Source organism: Epinephelus lanceolatus, chromosome 15 (assembly GCF_041903045.1).
Source record: "Epinephelus lanceolatus isolate andai-2023 chromosome 15, ASM4190304v1, whole genome shotgun sequence".
NCBI lineage: Eukaryota > Metazoa > Chordata > Actinopteri > Perciformes > Serranidae > Epinephelus > Epinephelus lanceolatus.
In genome coordinates, this window is record NC_135748.1 from 1,139,519 (window position 1) to 1,158,640 (window position 19,122).

The 19,122-nt window shown below is 43.5% G+C and overlaps 1 protein-coding gene across 10 annotated transcripts in view; it reads right to left on the bottom strand.

Annotated features, from left to right (window-relative positions):
- adck1 (aarF domain containing kinase 1) overlaps nucleotides 1-19,122 on the bottom strand; it is a 443,325-nt gene that overhangs the window by 47,115 nt on the left and 377,088 nt on the right. For 7 of the 10 annotated variants that reach the window (XM_078174854.1, XM_033643007.2, XM_033643010.2 and 4 more), the window contains 2 exons: nucleotides 18,091-18,219; nucleotides 17,301-17,494 (listed from right to left, as the gene is read on the bottom strand). In XM_078174854.1, coding sequence (XP_078030980.1) covers nucleotides 17,301-17,494; nucleotides 18,091-18,219 — 323 coding nt within the window. Of the gene's footprint in view, nucleotides 1-17,300; nucleotides 17,495-18,090; nucleotides 18,220-19,122 lie in introns of those variants that run through there. The other 3 variants (XM_078174855.1, XM_033643009.2, XR_013493314.1) reach the window with 2 other exon arrangements.

Sequence of the window (19,122 nt, forward strand, 5' to 3'; positions counted from 1 at the left end):
ATAGAAAGGAAACTTACATTTACTTGAAGTCCTACCTGACAGAATGAGCTACCATATTTTTAACTACATTTATAGAGGTAATAGTCCATTCTGATAGATATTTCCTACCTGACAGAATGAGCTACCATATATTTAATTACATTTATAGAGGTAATAGTCCATTCTGATAGATATTTCCTACCTGTGAAGATCCCGGGTAGTTTAAAATTTTGGGCGTGTCCTCTGGAATTTTTTTTTCACTCTGCACATGCACACATCGTGTTGGTAGGTCATTCTGAGCGGTAGGTCTTTTGTCATGACACTGGCATCGTGACTGCAGGCCTGGCTGTCCCCAGCACCAGTGCACTCAGCACCAGTGCATCCCGAGCGCATGGCGCTCCTGGAAGTGGCAGGGTCCTGACCGACACTGTCCTGCAAACGCAGAGGGACACCATCAGTGCAATCAATGAAGTCAGAGACGAACTCCAACAAATACGTACAGTCATGAGTAATATGTGTGATGTCATGTCTGAAATTGCCAGCTCCATTAAAGATCTTGTTGAAATGAACAGAAGAGTAATTATAAATCATGCTTTACTCGTTAGAATTTCTACAATGGTGTTTATGTACTTACCAAGGAGCCAGCCATCACGCGCAGCGCCTGCCTGCAGTCTGTTCCCAACACTGCTGTGCGTCAGGATGAGTCATGTGTGGAGCCAGGCCACCATGCCACTTAATTTGTCAGAACCATGTTTGAGGCACAAATAACTTGAATTGATTGTATGCACATTTTTACGGTTCACATAGACAAATTCATTTTCACTCAGAGCCCTTATAGCAATATGAGTGCAGTCAATTACACCGATTACATTTGGAAAACCGGACATTGCTGCAAATTGCCTTTTAATGTTGGCCTGTTCACCCACAGTGTAAGGAAACCTGATGTATCAACTGGACATGTTAATAATGCCATCCAAAATGGCTGGCATTATTGTGCTCAGGGATGGCTGCGATATTCCAGACCTAAGGACAGAATTTAACTGCATTATATCATACCCAAAAGGGGCTTTAGGCAGAACATATAACATGATATATTATTAATGATATCAAACACATACCTGTCGGCTAATTCCCGCTGGAAAGAGCCGGTTGCCAGAAACCCAAGAGTAGTCAGCACCTGTGGATGCACCAGGATGGCGCGGTTCTGGCAGGGGTGGGTCTGTCTAACACTGGACCCAGTTCAGCACATAGATCCAAGAGCACTGCTCTAGTGAATCTTAATCAGCTTATTAGCCAGTCACCATGATGGGCCAGGAAATCTTCGTGGTCCCTAAAAACTCTCTCCATCCTGATCCTACCATTGGCGTAATCTTCAAGCAGTGCCAGCGCATCCATTGTGCAGCATTATGTATGGCTGTCACCGCACTATTTATATGCTTACTCAGCAGTTAGACTGATTGTTACACACCTTGTCACAATTAAAAATCAATCAGTGCTATCCACCGCTCTATATCATTTGAAGATGGAAGTATGATATATGAACATAGTGCTGCAAATACAGCAGTAGGCCTAATGGCTCACTAAAGGAACGCATCTATAACACTGCAGGCTTGGATGTTTATGATTACGTGGATCTATAAATCTGATATGTGATGACATTAAATGTATGAGATGAATCTGGCTTCAATTCACCACCTCACCATCTGCGCCACCTTTCCCCGTCTCCAAAATGCTTGTACAAGATCAAAGATGACGTACCGGTGCACACATTCTCCTGCCAAGTTTATTTTTATAAATCACAACATTTGCGTGGGAAGTGGCGTGTGCATCTTTCAGGCCCCGTTTTGTGCGTAAGCAACGTTTATAAATGAGGCCCCTGGTCCTGATGGTATTGGAGGCCAAGTTTTAAAGCACTGTGGTATGCAGCTGGCAGATATTTTTTGCTTCATTTTCCAGATGCCCTTACAGCTGCACAAAGTGCCTTGTCTTTGGAAGGACTCAATAATTGTTCCTGTTTCCTAAGAACAAAACCCCAAAGACTCTGAATGACTTCAGGCCAGTGGCACTCACCTCTCTGGTCATGAAAACCTTCGAAAAGTTGGTGAAGGACGCACTTTAGAATATTGTACAGGACAAGTCGGACCCTCTTCAATTTGCTTAAAGGTCGGGCAGAGGTTGGGCAGAGGTGTGGATGATGTGACAAGGTTTTTAAACATCTTGAGTGCCAAGTCCCTTGTTCGTCTTCTTTTTATTGATTTCTCTGCTTTTAACTGCATCCAGCCCCATGTTTTAGCAGACAGGTTGAAGAGCATTCATAACATTGATGCCGGCCTGATTTGCTGGCTGACGGACTTCCTACACAGTGTTTTTTCTGATGTCCTTCTCTCCTCCACCGGATTCCCTCAAGGCTGCGTCCACTCCCCTCTTTTATTTGTTTTATACACCAGTGAATGTCAAAGCCATCATGACCGGCACCACATCATTAAATTCGCAGATGATTCTGTTATTGTGTCCCTCCTCTACAGTGACGACACTGATCATGGTCCTGTTGTGAGTGATTTTATCCAGTTGTGTAAATCATCCTTTTTAGATATCAATGTCACCAAATCAAAGGAGATGTGTATTGATTTTAGTAAAAGTCCCTCAGTCATCTCCCCTGTGGTGATGGACAAACAATCTGTCAAACTTGTGCAGCAGTACAAATACCTCTGTACTGTCAAGCTACAAGCTGTGCTTTGAGCCCCAAGTTGATGTTGTATGTAAGAAAGCACTTAAGCACATGCACTTTTATTGCAAGCTTGGCACTTTTAATGTTGACACCACGTGTATGAAAATATTCCTGTTGTTCTCTTTTATCTGCTGGCATGGGTCACTTTCTTTTAAACAAAAAATCGCCTGCAAGGCACTGGGAAGGTGTGCAGCAAAACTGCTGGAGCACCTTTAAACGACCTCCATGACCTGTATCAGGTCAGGTGCATGAAAAAAGCTAAATGTATCCTGGCCGACCCAAGCCATCCACTAAGGGACAATTTCATGCTGCTACCATCAGGGTGCAGATTCACTACTTGTTCTTCTTATTTTATATCAAGTTTTGGTTAGACTCACAAGTCAGTCTTTAGATGCTTTGCTTAACTAAAGACTGATGACTTTCTCCTTGATTTTGTGTTTAGATGGGCGGATACAATTTCAGAGTTTAAAAAAACTCCATACGTTGCAGAACCAATAGTAAATCTGCAGGGCGGTCCTTCGGTGGCTCGCTAAACTCTTGTGCTTGTAAACAGAGTCCCACTAGAAACACGTGTAGCGGTACAAAATGGCTCAGCCGTGCTCGCAGAAAACGCCGTCAAAGTTAGTGGATGTTTGTCAGGTTTGCGGCGACACATTCTCGCCAACTAAAAGAAACAAACATAATCTTTTACAAGGCCATGATTCATCCGGCCGGCCGGACTATAGAGGGAATCGCCTTGTTGTTTACAAGGCGATTCCCTCTATAGTCTATAGTCTGGGTAGAAAACTAGCAGAGCTATATATATAACTTATATATATATATATCACATTTTTCACATCACTGTATCACCGTTTAGACTAATCCGATGTTTGTAAAGTCTATAAACACAATGATTGAACAAACATTACTATTTCTGTGTGCACGTTTAGCTGGGCTAACTGTTAGCTGTTAGCCCTGTTAGCCGTTAGCGGTGTCTGTAATAGGTAATAACTCGTTAAACGGTCCGTGAAAAAAATATCTTTTCCAGCGGATATCTTAGTTACAACATGATTGAGCTAGCAAAGCAGTTTTGTGTTGCTATTGTGTGGTATTTATTCAGTTTTGGGAAATCACGATGTCTACAAAGCATCAGTGGCTGCAGCTGACAGGGACAGCTAACAGCAGTAGCAAAGCTAACATCAGGACGTCATCTGTTAAAAGCCTCCCGTTGTCGGATACGACATGAAACTACTCCAGTTAGCTCAATCATGTTGTAACTAAGACATCCGCTGGAAAAAAATATTTTTTTCACGGATGAGCACACGTTTGATAAAACGGAGTTAAATCTCTCGGCATCCATTTTCAAGCTCTCTGTGTGTTTGTTTCCTTGCGGACGAGAAAAGGGGGAGCGCACATTTCCGAGTAGGCGTGTTCTTTTCAAAAATGCAAGAGGCGTTGTTTTGTTGCCGGCTGTTTTCACCGGTGTGTTAAACACACTTTAGAAAGGAGTGTCCCCAGACTATCAGAAGGCGGAGATTTCTGATTGTCTGGTGGCGAGACTAAGTTTGGGTAGGAAAAAAACACAATCTATCTCTGTTTTCCTCCTGCATACACCATCCTTTGTGTAGCCTCCTGCATGCTGCTTTTGTTCATCGTTTGGTTTCACTTATCAAAAGCAAATTCACCTAGACTAACAAAATGCAGACTCTAAAGAAAAATAAAAAGTCCTGGGGCAACAGAAGTGTTAACCCATCTTTTCCTCTACAAGGATCGGTTTTAAAACAGCCAACTACTACCCATAGTGCTTTTGAATTTGTACTTAGAGTCACATCTTATGTAGACTGAATGGATGGCTCATTGCGTAGTGTTTTAGTGTCACTTCTGGTGTGAAATGAAACTAAGACAAAATGTCTGATGGAGATAAATAAAAATGAGAACTGCAAGCAGTTATGAACGGGGACAGAGCCTCCCCGCATCTCGGCCTCAATGCCCCATGGAGCCCAGGATAGTCGTCCCCCCAAGTGTCATGTTGATATGATTTAGTCTGACAAAAATATGCAACAATATGTGTATTTTAGCTAGCTTTTTTTTTTTGTCGATAATTATTCACACATTTTTTGACTGGGCAAAATTCTTTTGATAACTTTTGATCAGGTCCATCCTGAGAGTCTACGTGCCATGTTTCATGCAGTTTGGACAAAATCTGTAGGAGGAGTTTGGTTTTGGATGTGTAGCAACTTAGCGAAGGAAATGTGTGGCAGCAAATCCAGCTCTATTTAGAAAATACGGGTATATAAAGTTTATGGATATGTGATTTAAAATGTGGAAGAAACGGGAAAAAACGCGTTTGCATCTGTTATAGCGCCACCTAGTGGAGCATCTGCACAATTTTTGGTATGGTAGGTCATTGTCCTATTCTACATGTACTCTATTAATTTCAAAGTCCTTGGCACAATAGTTAAGCTGAAATAAATGTTTGTTGTTTATCTTGTAATAAACCACGCCCACTTCAACCAATCATGACCACCTTCAATATATAGCCTCAGGAATGGCCCTACATCTTGCCCACTAAATTTCATAAAAATCGGTGTAGCCGTTTAGGAGATATAAACTTCCCATGTTTATAGCACCCCCTAGTGGCCAATGTTCACCAACTTCGGTTCACACCTCACAGTCACATACTTCCTAAGGACCTTAGGTTTGGGTTTGATAGCTTTTGATTTGACAAAGATATGGAACAGTTCATCTTTTCATAGCTAGCTACAAAAATTTGTTCGTCAATAATTCATACATTTTTTGACCAGGCAAAGATCAAGTATGTGGGTGTGAGAGCTGTTCGAAATTCGATGGCGAGAAAACGAAAAGTCACGCCCTAGCGGCCACGGCCCTTGACATAGAGAAAAGCCTTAAATAACTTTTGATCAGCATGTTCTCAGGATGATCTGTACCAAATTTGAAGTCGATCATTCAAAATCCCTAGTAGTGGGGCGGCATAGCTAAACTATCGTTCATTTTGTGATGAAAGCACCAAATTTGGTACACTCGTTGCTGAATATATGTTGAGTGAATCTGGATATTGGGGCATCGCAAATTTTAATTCTGAGGACTGTGGCAGCCATTTTTTAAAATGGCTGCCACATGCCACGCTGGGTACTGGCATGGAATGCTTTGTCTATCCTATAGCTGCTGTTTCATGTTTTTAGTGCCACAAATATAATTTAGAGGCACCCGAACGGGGGTCACCTGTCAAAAACAGCAGCCATAGTGCTCCGCAGCGCAACATAAGGCTTACCGGCGACGGAGAAGTCCAGCTCCGATAATGTCCTCTTCTTGGCGTCATGACTGCCCAAAAGTACCTGGACAGCCAAGCTGTGGTGGCACACAGGTATGTGACATGTCAGAGGAGAAACGAGCCGTTCACATTTCTCTCTTTGTGGCAGCTAACGGCCCACAAACCTCACCGCACTTTAGGGACTATTCTTTACTTATGAAGGGACTGTTCTTTACTTGTCAGGGGAGGAGGGTGGCTGGTTGATTTTCATTTTATTTTTATTTTGATGTATTATAGAATAGTGATTTATCTTTTTATAATTGACAAAAGCCACATCTGCTTCATTTTCGCTGTGGTATTGTGATACTACTCAGAACCATGATATTTTCACTGGTATTGTACTGTGGGTCCCAATTTTGGTACTGTGAAAACACTAATCTGGAGGGGGTTCATCTGCAAAAACTAATGAAAAACTAAACAACGGTATTCGGTGTTTGGTACTCGGCCAAGCGTTTAATTTTATTCAGCTTCGGCTTTGGCCACAAATTTTCATTTCAGTGCATCCCTAGAGATAAATAAACTTACAGTATCAGCAAACACACTCACCTTGCAGCATGGTCTCACACAAAAGAGATTCAAATAGGCCACTCCCACACTTAAACAACCTTCCTCTTCCTGGATTTTCTCCTGAGAGGACTGATTGGTGGATCTCTCCACCTGATCTCAATGAGTTATGTACCATGCTTAGTAGTTCCCCTTGCTGGCCCCCAACTGACATCATTTCTTCTCTTATAGATCCATTGGCTAGCTCTGGCTGCTTCATCTGACATTTCCTTCACTGTCTTCCTCAAACTCTGTCCCCGCACTCCGAGTTCCCCCAGGAGCGAGACAGCTGATCTTGCTATGAATCCCCTACACAGCACCTCCACTGGACAAATCCTAGTCTTCCATCCTCGCTGCTCAGCTTCTGCTCCTAAATCTGCATATCTGAGCATTTTTCTTTCATAGGCTTCCTCCACTGAGTCTTCCCAAGGAACTGTCAGCTCAATGAAATAAACTATCCCTTGACTCACTGACCACAACACAATGTCAGGTCTCTGATTGGTACAAACTATTTCCTGGGGAACAACAAGCTTTCCCCCTAAATCTACGTGCATTTCCCAATCACAAGCACCTTCTAGGCGGCCACACCCTTGCCTCCTTACTAAATTATCCCTTCTGTATTTCTCTCCCTCGCGGACAAACTGAATTGCTAAACTCCTATCCTTAACACCTTCTGAATTCACCTGTCTTCATTTCCCTTTGATGCCTGCAACTAAACATTTCAACACCTGGTTATGTCACCATGTATATCAGCCTTGTGACAAGCTAACTTTACAGCCTGACAAAATATGCTTTAAGGTTGTGGTACCGGGCGACACGGTGGTGTGGTGGTTAGCACTGTCGCCTCACAGCAACAGGGTTGCCGGTTCAATCCCGGGTGTGGGAGTCCTTCTGTGTGGAGTTTGCATGTTCTCCCCGTGTCAGCGTGGGTTCTCTCCGGGCACTCCGGCTTCCTCCCACAGTCCAAAGACATGCAGATTGGGGACTAGGTTAATTGATAACTCTGAATTGTCCATAGGTGTGAATGTGAGTGTGAATAGTTGTTTGTCTCTATGTGTCAGCCGTGCGATAGTCTGGCGACCTGTCCAGGGTGTACCCTGCCTCTCGCCCGATGTCAGCTGGGATAGGCTCCAGCCCCCCCCACGATCCTCAAGAGAATGAAGCGGTTAGAAGAAGAAGAAGAAGGTTGTGGTACCTGAACACAATGGGCATGATGGGTCCCCATTTACCCAAGTTTTAGGTTCTGGGGGGTTGGTAACACATTGAATGTAGCCCCTACCAGGAATCTAATACGATTCTCCTCCATACTCCACAGGTCCCTCCAACTAAGCTTCCTATTCTCTACACTTTCCCAATTCAACCACTGTCCCTGTTTAGCCTGGGCCACTACCTTTGCACCCCTTATTATCTCCTCCTGTCTACGTATCTGTTCCACGACCAGCTTTATTTTATCTTTGAGACCTGCTTTATTCCTTACCGGTTTGCCTGAGCCAAGCCCCAGGCCTCACCGGACAAACTGAACATTACCTACAATCTCTGCATGTCTAAAGGGCTGCCGCTGCCTCCTGAACTGCCAGTCTTGGGTTCCACTTCCTCCCCTTGGTTGGATTTGGAACCACATTCCTAACTACCACGTCCTTACTCCCAGGTAACAAGAGCTCTGTCCTGATCTTGGTACATTTAAATTCCTCTGTTAAACTAGATACTGGCAGCTGAAGTATCCCTTTTCCATACAATGCAACACTACTTAGGCACCTAGGAGCGCCCAACCACTTCCTAATATAGGAGCTAACCGACCTTTCAATTCTCTCCACAACAGATATTGAAGTTTCATAAACTGACACATTAACCTAGGATATAGCCCAAATTGCAAACACCACAATTCAGCTTTCCTGGAAGTTCTGATTTATCTATTCTATTCAATCCTTCTGCCACATCTTTTCTAAATTTCACCACCTGTTCCTCATCATTCAACTCCACATTGTACCACCAACCTAAGCTCTTTACTGACGTTTCCCTAATTGTTGGGATGTCCTCATCATCTATAACAAACTTCCTATCACTTAATTTCCCTCTATGTAATAAAATGTTTACCTTGATGGACAGTCCACTGCACTGCTTGTTGCAGGAAGCAACTGCCACTGGCTGGCAGCTGGCTGGCAGCTGGCTGGCAGTTGGCTAGCTGGCTTGTAGTGGTCGTGGGGTTGGAAGTGTTTGAGACACTGCGAGTGTGTCTCACTGTATCTTTTGGTCGGTGGGTCCACAAAGCTTTTCTTGAATAATTCAAAAATTACTTGACCAAAAATGTTCGAAATTTGCATGCTGCAAGTAGAGACCATGAGTAACTATGCCAGAAAGAATGACGAGGATTCATTCATAGGTGGCGCTATACTAAGCATTTCAGAATGAAAATGTTGCTTTTCTTGAGGTTGTGTGTATGCATGTCGTGTGGATGCATGCATGTATGAGGTCGCAGCTATTGCGAATTTGCACTTGTTCTTAATTTAATGTGAACCGTGAGTGTGTCTAACTGTATTTTTTTTTAATGTAATACATATTTACATTTTTAAAATCTTGTAATGAATCATTTAAATATTTTGATTAATTTTATTGAATAAATGGTTGCTACGGCAACTAGGGTGTGTTTTTGCGGTGCCCCAATATCCAGATTTGTTTGAAATCCTTCAACACATGTTTTGTGCTTTCATCACAAAATGAACGATTGTTGTGATATACTGACCTAAGCCACCCAACTATAGGAGGAGTTTGTTCAAACATGTAAAAAAAAAAATTCAAATCAAAATGGTCGACTTCCTGTTGGGTTTACGACATGGGTCCAAGAGGATTTTTTCTGCGTCTTGGCATGTTCTATGAGTCCACCAATTTTCATGCGTGTAGGTGAAATGTGTAGGGGGCGCTATGTCACCATTTGGCCCTGTCCACAAACAACACTGGCGTACAACCCCCCCGGGGGGGGGGGGGGGGGGGGGGGGGGGGGTGCTGGGAGGATGCCTTCAGTTCATATCTGTCAAAGTTAGACATCGCATGCAGGAGTGATTTGGCATATCATTGATCCAGCACTGGAATGACATATTTCACATTTTGTATTACTTCCTCTTTCCACTATAGGGAGTTGGAGAGCACACTAATTATGCATCATGTTTTTATACATCAAATATACACCACAGCATGTAACTTTCAGATAAATCCAAAGATAAGTGTTTGATGAGACTTACTTCCTGTCGCCACTAGATGTCACTTTGAGTATCAGGAAATATGGTAATGAAAATGTGTTCAGGGGGAACTAATATGAATCATGTAAAGTTTGGCAGAGACAGGACCATTTATGCCTAAGCTACAGCAATTTCGTTTTTCATGGCGAGACCTCAAGATTCAACGCTCGGCAACGGGAGCGCCATTCAACATTGGGCAAATCCTGTGATAACTTTTGGTCACAACGTAGTCAGACCAAAGTCAGCTGAAAACCAACAAGATTTCCTACATTTCGATGTATATATCGTCTATGTGAAGTAAAAGATGTGGCATCCAAATCAAGCTGAAGAGAATTTTCTCTCCAGTTTTTCTAGCTGCTCCCAACTCTAGCGATGATGTCACGCACTCTAGCTCACGCAGAACACACCCATTATAAAACCAGAAGACAAGCTAAAAATCATTAAAAGTAAAACTGTGATGATGTCAAAACTGTAAAAGATTTTAAAAAGCTGAATACATGCCCAATAGTTCAAGGTCTTCTGACTCTTTAAAAGTTGATGAGTTTTGAAGAGGATTTGAAGGTTTTCCAATTTACTTCCATTCACACTAATTAGACTGCCACCAGAGCGCCACCTATTGGCCGATTTGCACCGAATTTTGCACAAACCCTCATCGGGCCATGGAACACAATTAGCAAAAGTATTGTGGTAATCCGACTGTATTTGGTCAAGATATGAAAGACTGTCTGTTTTGAAAACAGTGTGCAGGAATTTGTTGTTTTATATTTTGGGCGTTTTTTGGACTATCAAAATTCTTTTAATAACTTGTTGTCAGGAGGGTCCACAGATGCTTCATGCAAAGTTTGGTGCAAATCAGTCAAATCGCTTAGGAGGAGTTCGAAATAGTAGGTTTTCATTGTTCGCGATTTTGCGAATGGAAATTTAATGCAAAAGTGGGCGTGCCTTACATCACACAATTCAGCTGAATACAGGGAACCCCGAGATATAAGGTTCCAAAACATGTGGCATGTTATGTGGGAGTTGTGGGCCAAAAACGCTGCCACCTGCTGGTGATTTTTGGTGTGTGACTTACAGGGGCCAGGCTTTACCACCCCATCAATAAAAAGTGGTAGGCGGAAATGGGCGTGGCCTATACCACAAGATTCAGCACAATTCACTGAACGCGTGGATATAACGTTTTTGAATGTGCGACAAAGTATATGGGAGTTATGAGCCAAAATGCACTTGATTATAAACTCCTTGATTATAACGCCACCTAGTGGTGGAAATTCAGGATGACAATAGATTATACAATTTTTCGCCAGGTGTGACTTATATTCCAAGTCTGATGAGTTTTGGGGTATGTTCAGGCAGTGAAAAATGCGATCATTTGGGACAAAGAAAAAAAAAAAAAATAAAAATAATAATGATTAAAGCTGCAAGCAGCGATGAACTGGCCCTCGCTCCCCCATGCAACCGCGGGGGCCTGAGGCACACGGGGGCTGTGGCGCGACACGAGAAGGGAGAAAAAACCTGGCAGGAGCGAAAAAACGCAATGTTTTGGTCATCCACCAGGGGCATTGAGAGTGTAATTAAATGTGTGCAGGTGTGTCCAGGGGCGGACCCTCATCACACGTTAAGTTTGAAGCAAACTGGACAATGTCAATGTATAATAGGGCATTTCCTGTTTCCACAAGGGGGCGGCAGGAACAAGATTGCTTACAAGCAAATGGAGGCATTGAGGGCGGGGCTCTTATCATATACAGAAATTTTGAAGCAGTTTGGATGAATTATGTGGGAGAGAGAGCTGCTTGAATATGCATGGCGATGGATCAAAAATGGCAGCGCCATAGCAGCCATGCCCTTTGACCTACAGACATGCAGAGCACAACTTTTGATCAGCATGGTGTCTGGATGATCTGTAAAAACATTGAAGATGATTGGATGAAATCCCTAGTATTAGTTCATGAAAATCGTGGAAATCATGCTAAAATGACAAGTCAAAATCAACATGGTCAACTTCCTGTTTGGAGTAAACCATTGGTGCCAGAGACTTTTATGTGCATCTGGACAACATACACATGTGTACCAATTTTCATGTTCCAACTCCAAAAAAAACCCTATGGGGAGGGGTTTTTGAAAATTTTAAGGGGGTGCTAAGGAGGCATTTTGTCCCCCCCATGGGTGACGCCCCTATCAGATGCAAGAGCTCACCATTCTTGACCTGTGTGTCAATTTTCATGAGGATATGAGGTCACTGATGCCATCAAAAAGCCAAACGTATTTGGTGGCGAGGGGAGGCGCCATAGCGGCCACGCCCCTTGACATAGAGAAAAGCTTTTAATAACGTTTCATCAGCATGGTCTCTGGATGATCTGTAAAAAATTTGAAGTCGATTGGATGAAATCCCTAGGACTAGTTCGTTAAAATACAACATGTGGAAATCACACCAAAATGACAAGTCTGAGTCAAAATGGCTGACTTCCTGTTTGGAGTAGACCATTGGTGCCAGAGACTTTTATGTGCGTCTGGACAACATACACATGTGTACCAATTTTCATGTTCCCACTCCAAAAAAAACCCTATGGGGAGGGGTTTTTGAAAATTTCAAGGGGGCGCTATAGAGACATTTTGTCCCCCCCATGGGTGACGTCCCTATCAGATTTAAGAGCTCACCATTCTTGACCTCTGTATCAATTTTCATGAGGAGATGAGGTCGATGAAGCCATCAAAAAGCCAAACATATTTAGTGGCGAGGGATCGATAGTCGCCACGCCGCCACATGGACACCATTAGACGTAGCTTCACAGCGTTCATAAGGTAGCTTCACCAACTTGTTCTGCATGCATTAGAAGTGGAATGAAGTTGATGCGGTCAAGTCTGTGGTATTAGTACATGTTAAAGTAAAAACTGGTCACTTCCTGTTACCACCGGGGGGCGCTATGAGTAAGGTGGGATATTAACATATCGGGGCGTTCGGGGCAGAGCCGATATCATGTCCAGCAAGGTTGAAGCTGCTTAGATCAAGTATGTGGGCAGGAGAGCCGTTCGAAATTCGATAGTGAGAAAATAAAAAGTCGCCAAAATTTGTCACGCCCTAGCGGCCACGGCCCTTGACATAGAGAAAAGCCTTAAATAACTTTTGATCAGCTTGTTCTCAGGATGATCTGTAGCCAATTTGAAGTCGATCAGACGAAATCCCTAGGAGGAGTTCGTTCAAATTTAAGTTGTGGAAATGGCTGTAACGAAAAAATTCTAAACAAAATGGCCGACTTCCTGTTGGGATTTTATCATGACGTCAAGAGACTTTATTGTGCGTCTCAGTATGATACATGTGCGTACCAAATTTCGTTTGCCTACAACAAATAAACCCCAATGGGGAGGGTATTTTGAAAATTTGTAGGGGGCGTTATTTCGGCATTTTGCATCGACCATGTGCAACCACCCAAAATATCGAATTTCTGATGTGGCCGAATGAATGTGGAAAGTTAGAAGCATTTTGAAATTTGGGGAAGGGGCGAAATTGGGACACGAAATGTCAGAATAATAATAATAATAAACTGCACAATTTCAATAGGGTCCTCCGTGGACAACTTTGTCGTCACTTGGGCCCTAATAATAATAATAATAAACAGCGCGATTTCAATAGGGTCCTCCGCGGACGACTTTGTCGTCACTCGGGCCCTAATAATAATAATAATAATAAACAGCCCGATTTCAATATGGTCCTCAGACAACTTTGTCGTCGCTCGGGCCCTAATAATAAACAGTGCGATTTCAATAGGGTCCTCCGCGGACGACTTCGTCGTCACTCGGGCCCTAATAAACAGCGGGATTTCAATAGGGTCCTCGGACGACTTCGTCGTCACTCGGGCCCCAATAAACAGTGGGATTTCAATAGGGTCCTCCGCGGACGACTTTGTCGTCACTCGGGCCTTAATTAAAGCTGCAAGCAGCTGTGATCGGGCCCTTGCTCGCCCATGCAACCGCGGGGGCCCTGAGGCACGTGGGGGCTGTGGCGTGAAGCGAGAAGGGAGAAAAAACCTGGCAGGAGCGAAAAAAAGCAATGTTTTGTTCATGCACCAGGTGGCACTACTAGCATAACCAGATGTGGCCAGGTGCGTTCAGGGGTGGACCCTCATCACAGATGTGAAATTTCGAGCAAATTGGACAATGCATGAAGGATTTATACCAAGTTGATGTTCCGTGGCGAAGGATGAAAAGTCGCCGCCGCAGCAGCCTGCAACATGACAGGACACATGTGTCACTGTGGAGATTCATCAACTTGATCGTCATGAAAGTCATGAAAGTAAATAATAAACAGCGCAACAAACAATAGGTTTCCCAGCACTAGAACTGACTAACTAGAACTGACTAACTAGAACTGCAAGCAGTTATGAATGGGGTCCAAGCCTACCCGGGAAACTTGGTCTCCACGCCCCATGGAGCCCACGATAGTCGGCCCCAAAGGACGACGGGCGCGGGGTGAGCATCAGGACACAGGCCAATGTGTGAGCTGCAGTATTCCCCGTGTGTTAAGTGTCATGTTGATAGAATTTAGTCTGACAAAAATATGCAACAATATGTGTATTTTAGCAAGCAAAATTTTTTTGTCATTAATAATTCGCACATTTTTTGACCGAGCAAAATTGTTTTGATAACTTTAGATCAGGTCCATCTTGAGAGTTGACCTGCCAAGTTTCATGCAGTTTGGACAAAATCTGTAGGAGGAGTTTGAAAAAGTAGGTTTTGGATGTGTATAGGGTTGGGATCCGGATGTGGTTCTTTTTTGGAACTGGGTCCAAAGTTTCGGTTCCGGAACCAGTTCCATCACATTTGGAGATTGTAAAAAAGAAAAAGTCACGTGCATTTCCATTAGAGTGCGGGACGGGCCGCATACTTCTTTCTGAAACCGACCGAGCCCGACATTATTTAATGACTAAAGCACTGAGTTTGTGTCACACAGTTGTTATGGTTACAGGCTATTTAACAGGCCGGGCGTGCGCCGTGGGTGCTCAGCGGAGAGGGAGACCTCCGTGTTTGAGATGGGAGCAGGTGGCGGGACGTCCGAGGCTTCCAGCGAGGGGAGAGGGAGAATTATAACAAAATAAGATAAAATAGGAAAAACCTGTCTCCCTCTTTTATTTAATTTTCAGCATTTAATCAAGGCGGAGGCTGGCAGCAGGAGGTCCGAGGCTTCCAGCGAGGGGAGCAGTAGAAAAAACGCGTTTGCATCTGTTATAGTGCCACCTAGTGGAGTATCTCGCAATTTTTGATGTGATAGGTCTGTGTCCTACTCTACATGTACTCTATAAATTTCACAGCAGTACAATAGTTCAGCTGATATAAAAGTTTGTTTTTTATCTTGTAATAAGCCATGCCCACTTCAGCCAGTCATGACCACCTTCAATATATGGCCTCAGGAATGGCCCTACATCATACCCACCAAATTTCATAAAAGTAAGTGTAGCCGTGGTATAAACTTCCCATGTTTATAGCGCCCCATAGTAGACAATGTCCACCAACTTCGGATCACACCCTCACAGTCACATACTAACCTGAGATCTCTGCTTTGGTTTTGATAGCTTTTAATTTGACAAAGATACGGAACAGATTGCGTTTTTATAGCTAGCTACAAAAATTTGTTCATTAATAATTTGCACATTTTTTGACCGGGAAGAATTCTTTTGATAACTTTAGATCAGGTCCATCTTCTGAGTCTAGGTGCCAAGTTTCATGAAGTTCGGTTAAAATCTCTAGAAGTTTGAAAAAGTAGGTTTTGCAGTTTTTGCAATTTTTGGCAGGAAAAAAGTTAGGTGGAAGTGGGCATGGCCATGGTCACGTGATGCAGCTCCATTCAGGGAATCCATGGATGTGAGACTTTTGAATGTGCGACATACGGTGTGGGAGATACATGCCAAAACGCATTGGCCTTGATTGTAGCTCCCCCTACAGGTGCACATGTGTTATTTCTTGCGTCTTAGGTCCCTGCAGGGGTCTGGACCAACCCTCTAAATTGCACCGCCCTCCCTTAGACGGTGTAGCCTGCAGCACCACTTTTACTTACGGAAAAATAATAAGATGTATAATAATAAAAATTTGAACAAAAACAATAGCTTTCCCAGGACCGCTGGTCGTCTGCTTGCATACGCGTTCCCCAGGCCCCGCAGGCTTGGACCCCTAATAATAATAATAATAATAATAATAATAAAAATCAGAACAAAAACAATAGGGTTCCCAGCACTGCTGGTCCTGGGAAACGTGTCTGCTTGCATACGCGTTCCCCAGGCCCCGTGGGTTTGGACCCCTAACTAGAATTACTGTTTTGCAGTTGTAAGCCTCCATGAGCCAGTCAAGCTGCACTTCCAGTTTCCATCGATATCTGTGAAAACATATATGCTTCACACATATCAAGCACAGAAGATCTATACAATCAGTACAGTTTCAAGGTGGACACCCAAGATTAGAGTCACCAATTCAGTATCTGACCAAATGTCTCCCTTCCTCTTTCTGAGTTACGATGTTAAATAATGGCCAGAAAAGTGTCTTTGCAAAACATTATGTAAAGATGACCTTTGACCTTTTGGATATAAAATGTAATTACTTAATCATTATAGCCTGTAAGACATTTGTGTGAAATACATACCTTTTTGATATATTGCGGTCAGAGGAATGAGACAGACACAAATTCCCAGTGACCATGGCTTTGACTACCAAAATCTGCTCAGTTCATCATTGAGTCCAAGTAAACCTTTGTAAAAAATCTGAAGAAATGACCTCAAGGTGTTCTTAAGCTATCGCTTTCACCAGAATGAGATGGATGCCAGGTCACACTGACCTTGTCTGATGACCACCAAAATCTCATCAGTTCATTTTTGAGTCCAAGTGAACATTTTTGCCAAATTTGAACAAATTCCCTCAAGGTCTCCTTGAGATATCAGGTTCATGAGAATTAGAAAGATGCAAGGTCACGGTACCTTTGACCAATGACATCTATTCAGTTCACTGATGTGTTCAAGTGAGTATTTGTGCTAAATTTGACAAAATACCCCCATTGTGTTCTTGAGATATTGCTTTCATGGGAATGAGACGGATGCAAGGTCCCAGTGACCTCGACCTTTGACCACTAGAATCTATTCAGTTCATTGTGTAGTCCAAGTGAGCGTTTGTGTCAAAGTTGAAAAAATTCCCTCCTGGTGTTGAGATGTCTATTTCACAAGATTGAGAAAGACGAGGTCACAGTGACCTTGACCATTGACCTATGACCACCGAAATCCAATCACTTTATTGTTGAGTCAAAGTGGATGTTTGTGCAAAATTTGGAGAAATTTCCCCAGGGCATTCTGAAGATATCATGTTCACTAGAATGAGACAGACAGATGTACAGACTAACAGACAGATGGAGAGATGGACAGATGGACAACCGGAAAACATAATGCCTCCAACCACAGCTGTCACTGGCACAGGGGAATAATATCAACTACATAAAAATGCATGAGTACAAAAGTATGCGTCCAATCTTTCTGACCTGGCCATGGCACGTATGCAGCAGCGGGACATGTTGATGAAAGATGAGGAGGAGGCTCTGGTCTGTAGGGTGGTCTCAATGCCCCTTAGCAGGTCATTGGTTTTAAGCAGCAATAGCATCTGTCGGGGCACACGATTCAACAGCTCGCTGATCTGGGGCAGGTATAGGGCTGCATTGGTTCGTATCTCAACGTCCTGCCAAGGGAGACAGACAGGAAGACAAGCTATGTTTTACTGGTTAGATTGCATACAAGTCAGAGGCCCTGTACACCCTTACTGATGTTTTCACTTATTGTGAGTGAGTAGATCTCTTCTGAGTGGATGCACAAGGCCAACTTCATTGACTCAAATTCCATTGGGTCAGGACAACCTACTGTTTGCTTTTGTGCTTCATATTGCTATATAGTGTGATGAGTTTGTGTGTTGATGGATGATCAGTGTGGGGAGTTCAGAGTCTGAAAAGAATTCTCTACTTCTGTCATAATTCTAGCTTACAGGAGGGGGGAAGCACAGGGAACTTTTAAAATGTACAATTTTAATTAAACTGTAACGGGTATGGTTTGGACCCAAAAGCAGTACAACAGAAAACGGGAACAGTTGGTAATGACTTTTATTGTCACCACAGCAAACAGGGAGCGGAGCAGAATGAGTCAATTCAGTGCACAGTTCACTCTTCGGGCGGAGTGCCCTCACACAGTCTCTGAGGCCACAGAACCGAGGGGAAGCACCAGAGCCCCCGGACCCGAACAGTTCAGTTCTCTCACAGCGTGACGTGAAGGAAAGGAGCTTACTTCAGCCGCTGATGACAGAGCAAGGAGTCCGTAGCCTGAAGAACCAGCCGATCGTGCAGAGGTGCAGATGAGGAGAGAGCAGAGGAGTAGTCGAAGGGGGGTCGAGGGGGTCGAAGCCAGGTGAGCAGTCTGCGGAGGCAGAACACGTGGTCAGAGACGGAAGTCAGGTGAGTTTACCAGAAGGCAGGCGAGGAGAGCAGGTCGGGGACAGGCAGAGTCGGCAACGGGTGATCAGGCAGGTGAAGAACACTGGAAAGTCTCGCATAATGCTGAAGAACAATCTAGCAACTGGTGAGTGTGGGAATGAGGCTTTTATGCTGGCTTGATTGCTGGGGATGAGCTGCAGGTGTGGGTGAGCAGGAGAGTGAGAGCAGGAGTGGGTGATCAGGAGAGTGAAGCAGAGGGAGGGAGAGTGGAAAATCACTGCAGCAGAGTGACAGAAGGGGAATGGGAGACAGAGACTGTGACAAAAACAATGTTAATAATGCCTGACAATCAGATTAAGATTGCCATTATGTTAAACTTTATTCAGTCTAACATCACGTGCATGTTTTGAGGGGTGGAGGGTTGTTTATCAATCAGGCAAAACAACTGTAAAGAGTGAAGGCGTTGTCATGGCAATTAATGAGTTTCATGCAGTTGAGGGAGAGACAAGGCAGATTGAGATGGCTTTAAGATGTCTCCAACTCCTCCCTTTAATTCCCAAACCGTGGGTCTAATCGTCAATCTGATCATGCCAGCAGAGAGATACACTTGTCCTGAATGCAGACATATAGTTTTAATGTTTGTGGAGTCAAAAATGCAATCTTGGTCTTAAGTTAAAGATGTGTTGGCCCTCATTGTTTCTTCAAAGATCGTTATGAGGTTTTGTGTCGTGTCACTTTTGAGCGCTTATAAAATCCAAACCGTTCGAGTAATGACAAAGTTATTCAGCATATTTGTTCAGCAGGGGTTGAGCTGTCATGTGTGCGAGTTTGAAGCCAGTGCGATAAACAATGTAAGAGGAGATATTTTTTGAAGAAGAGCATTTTT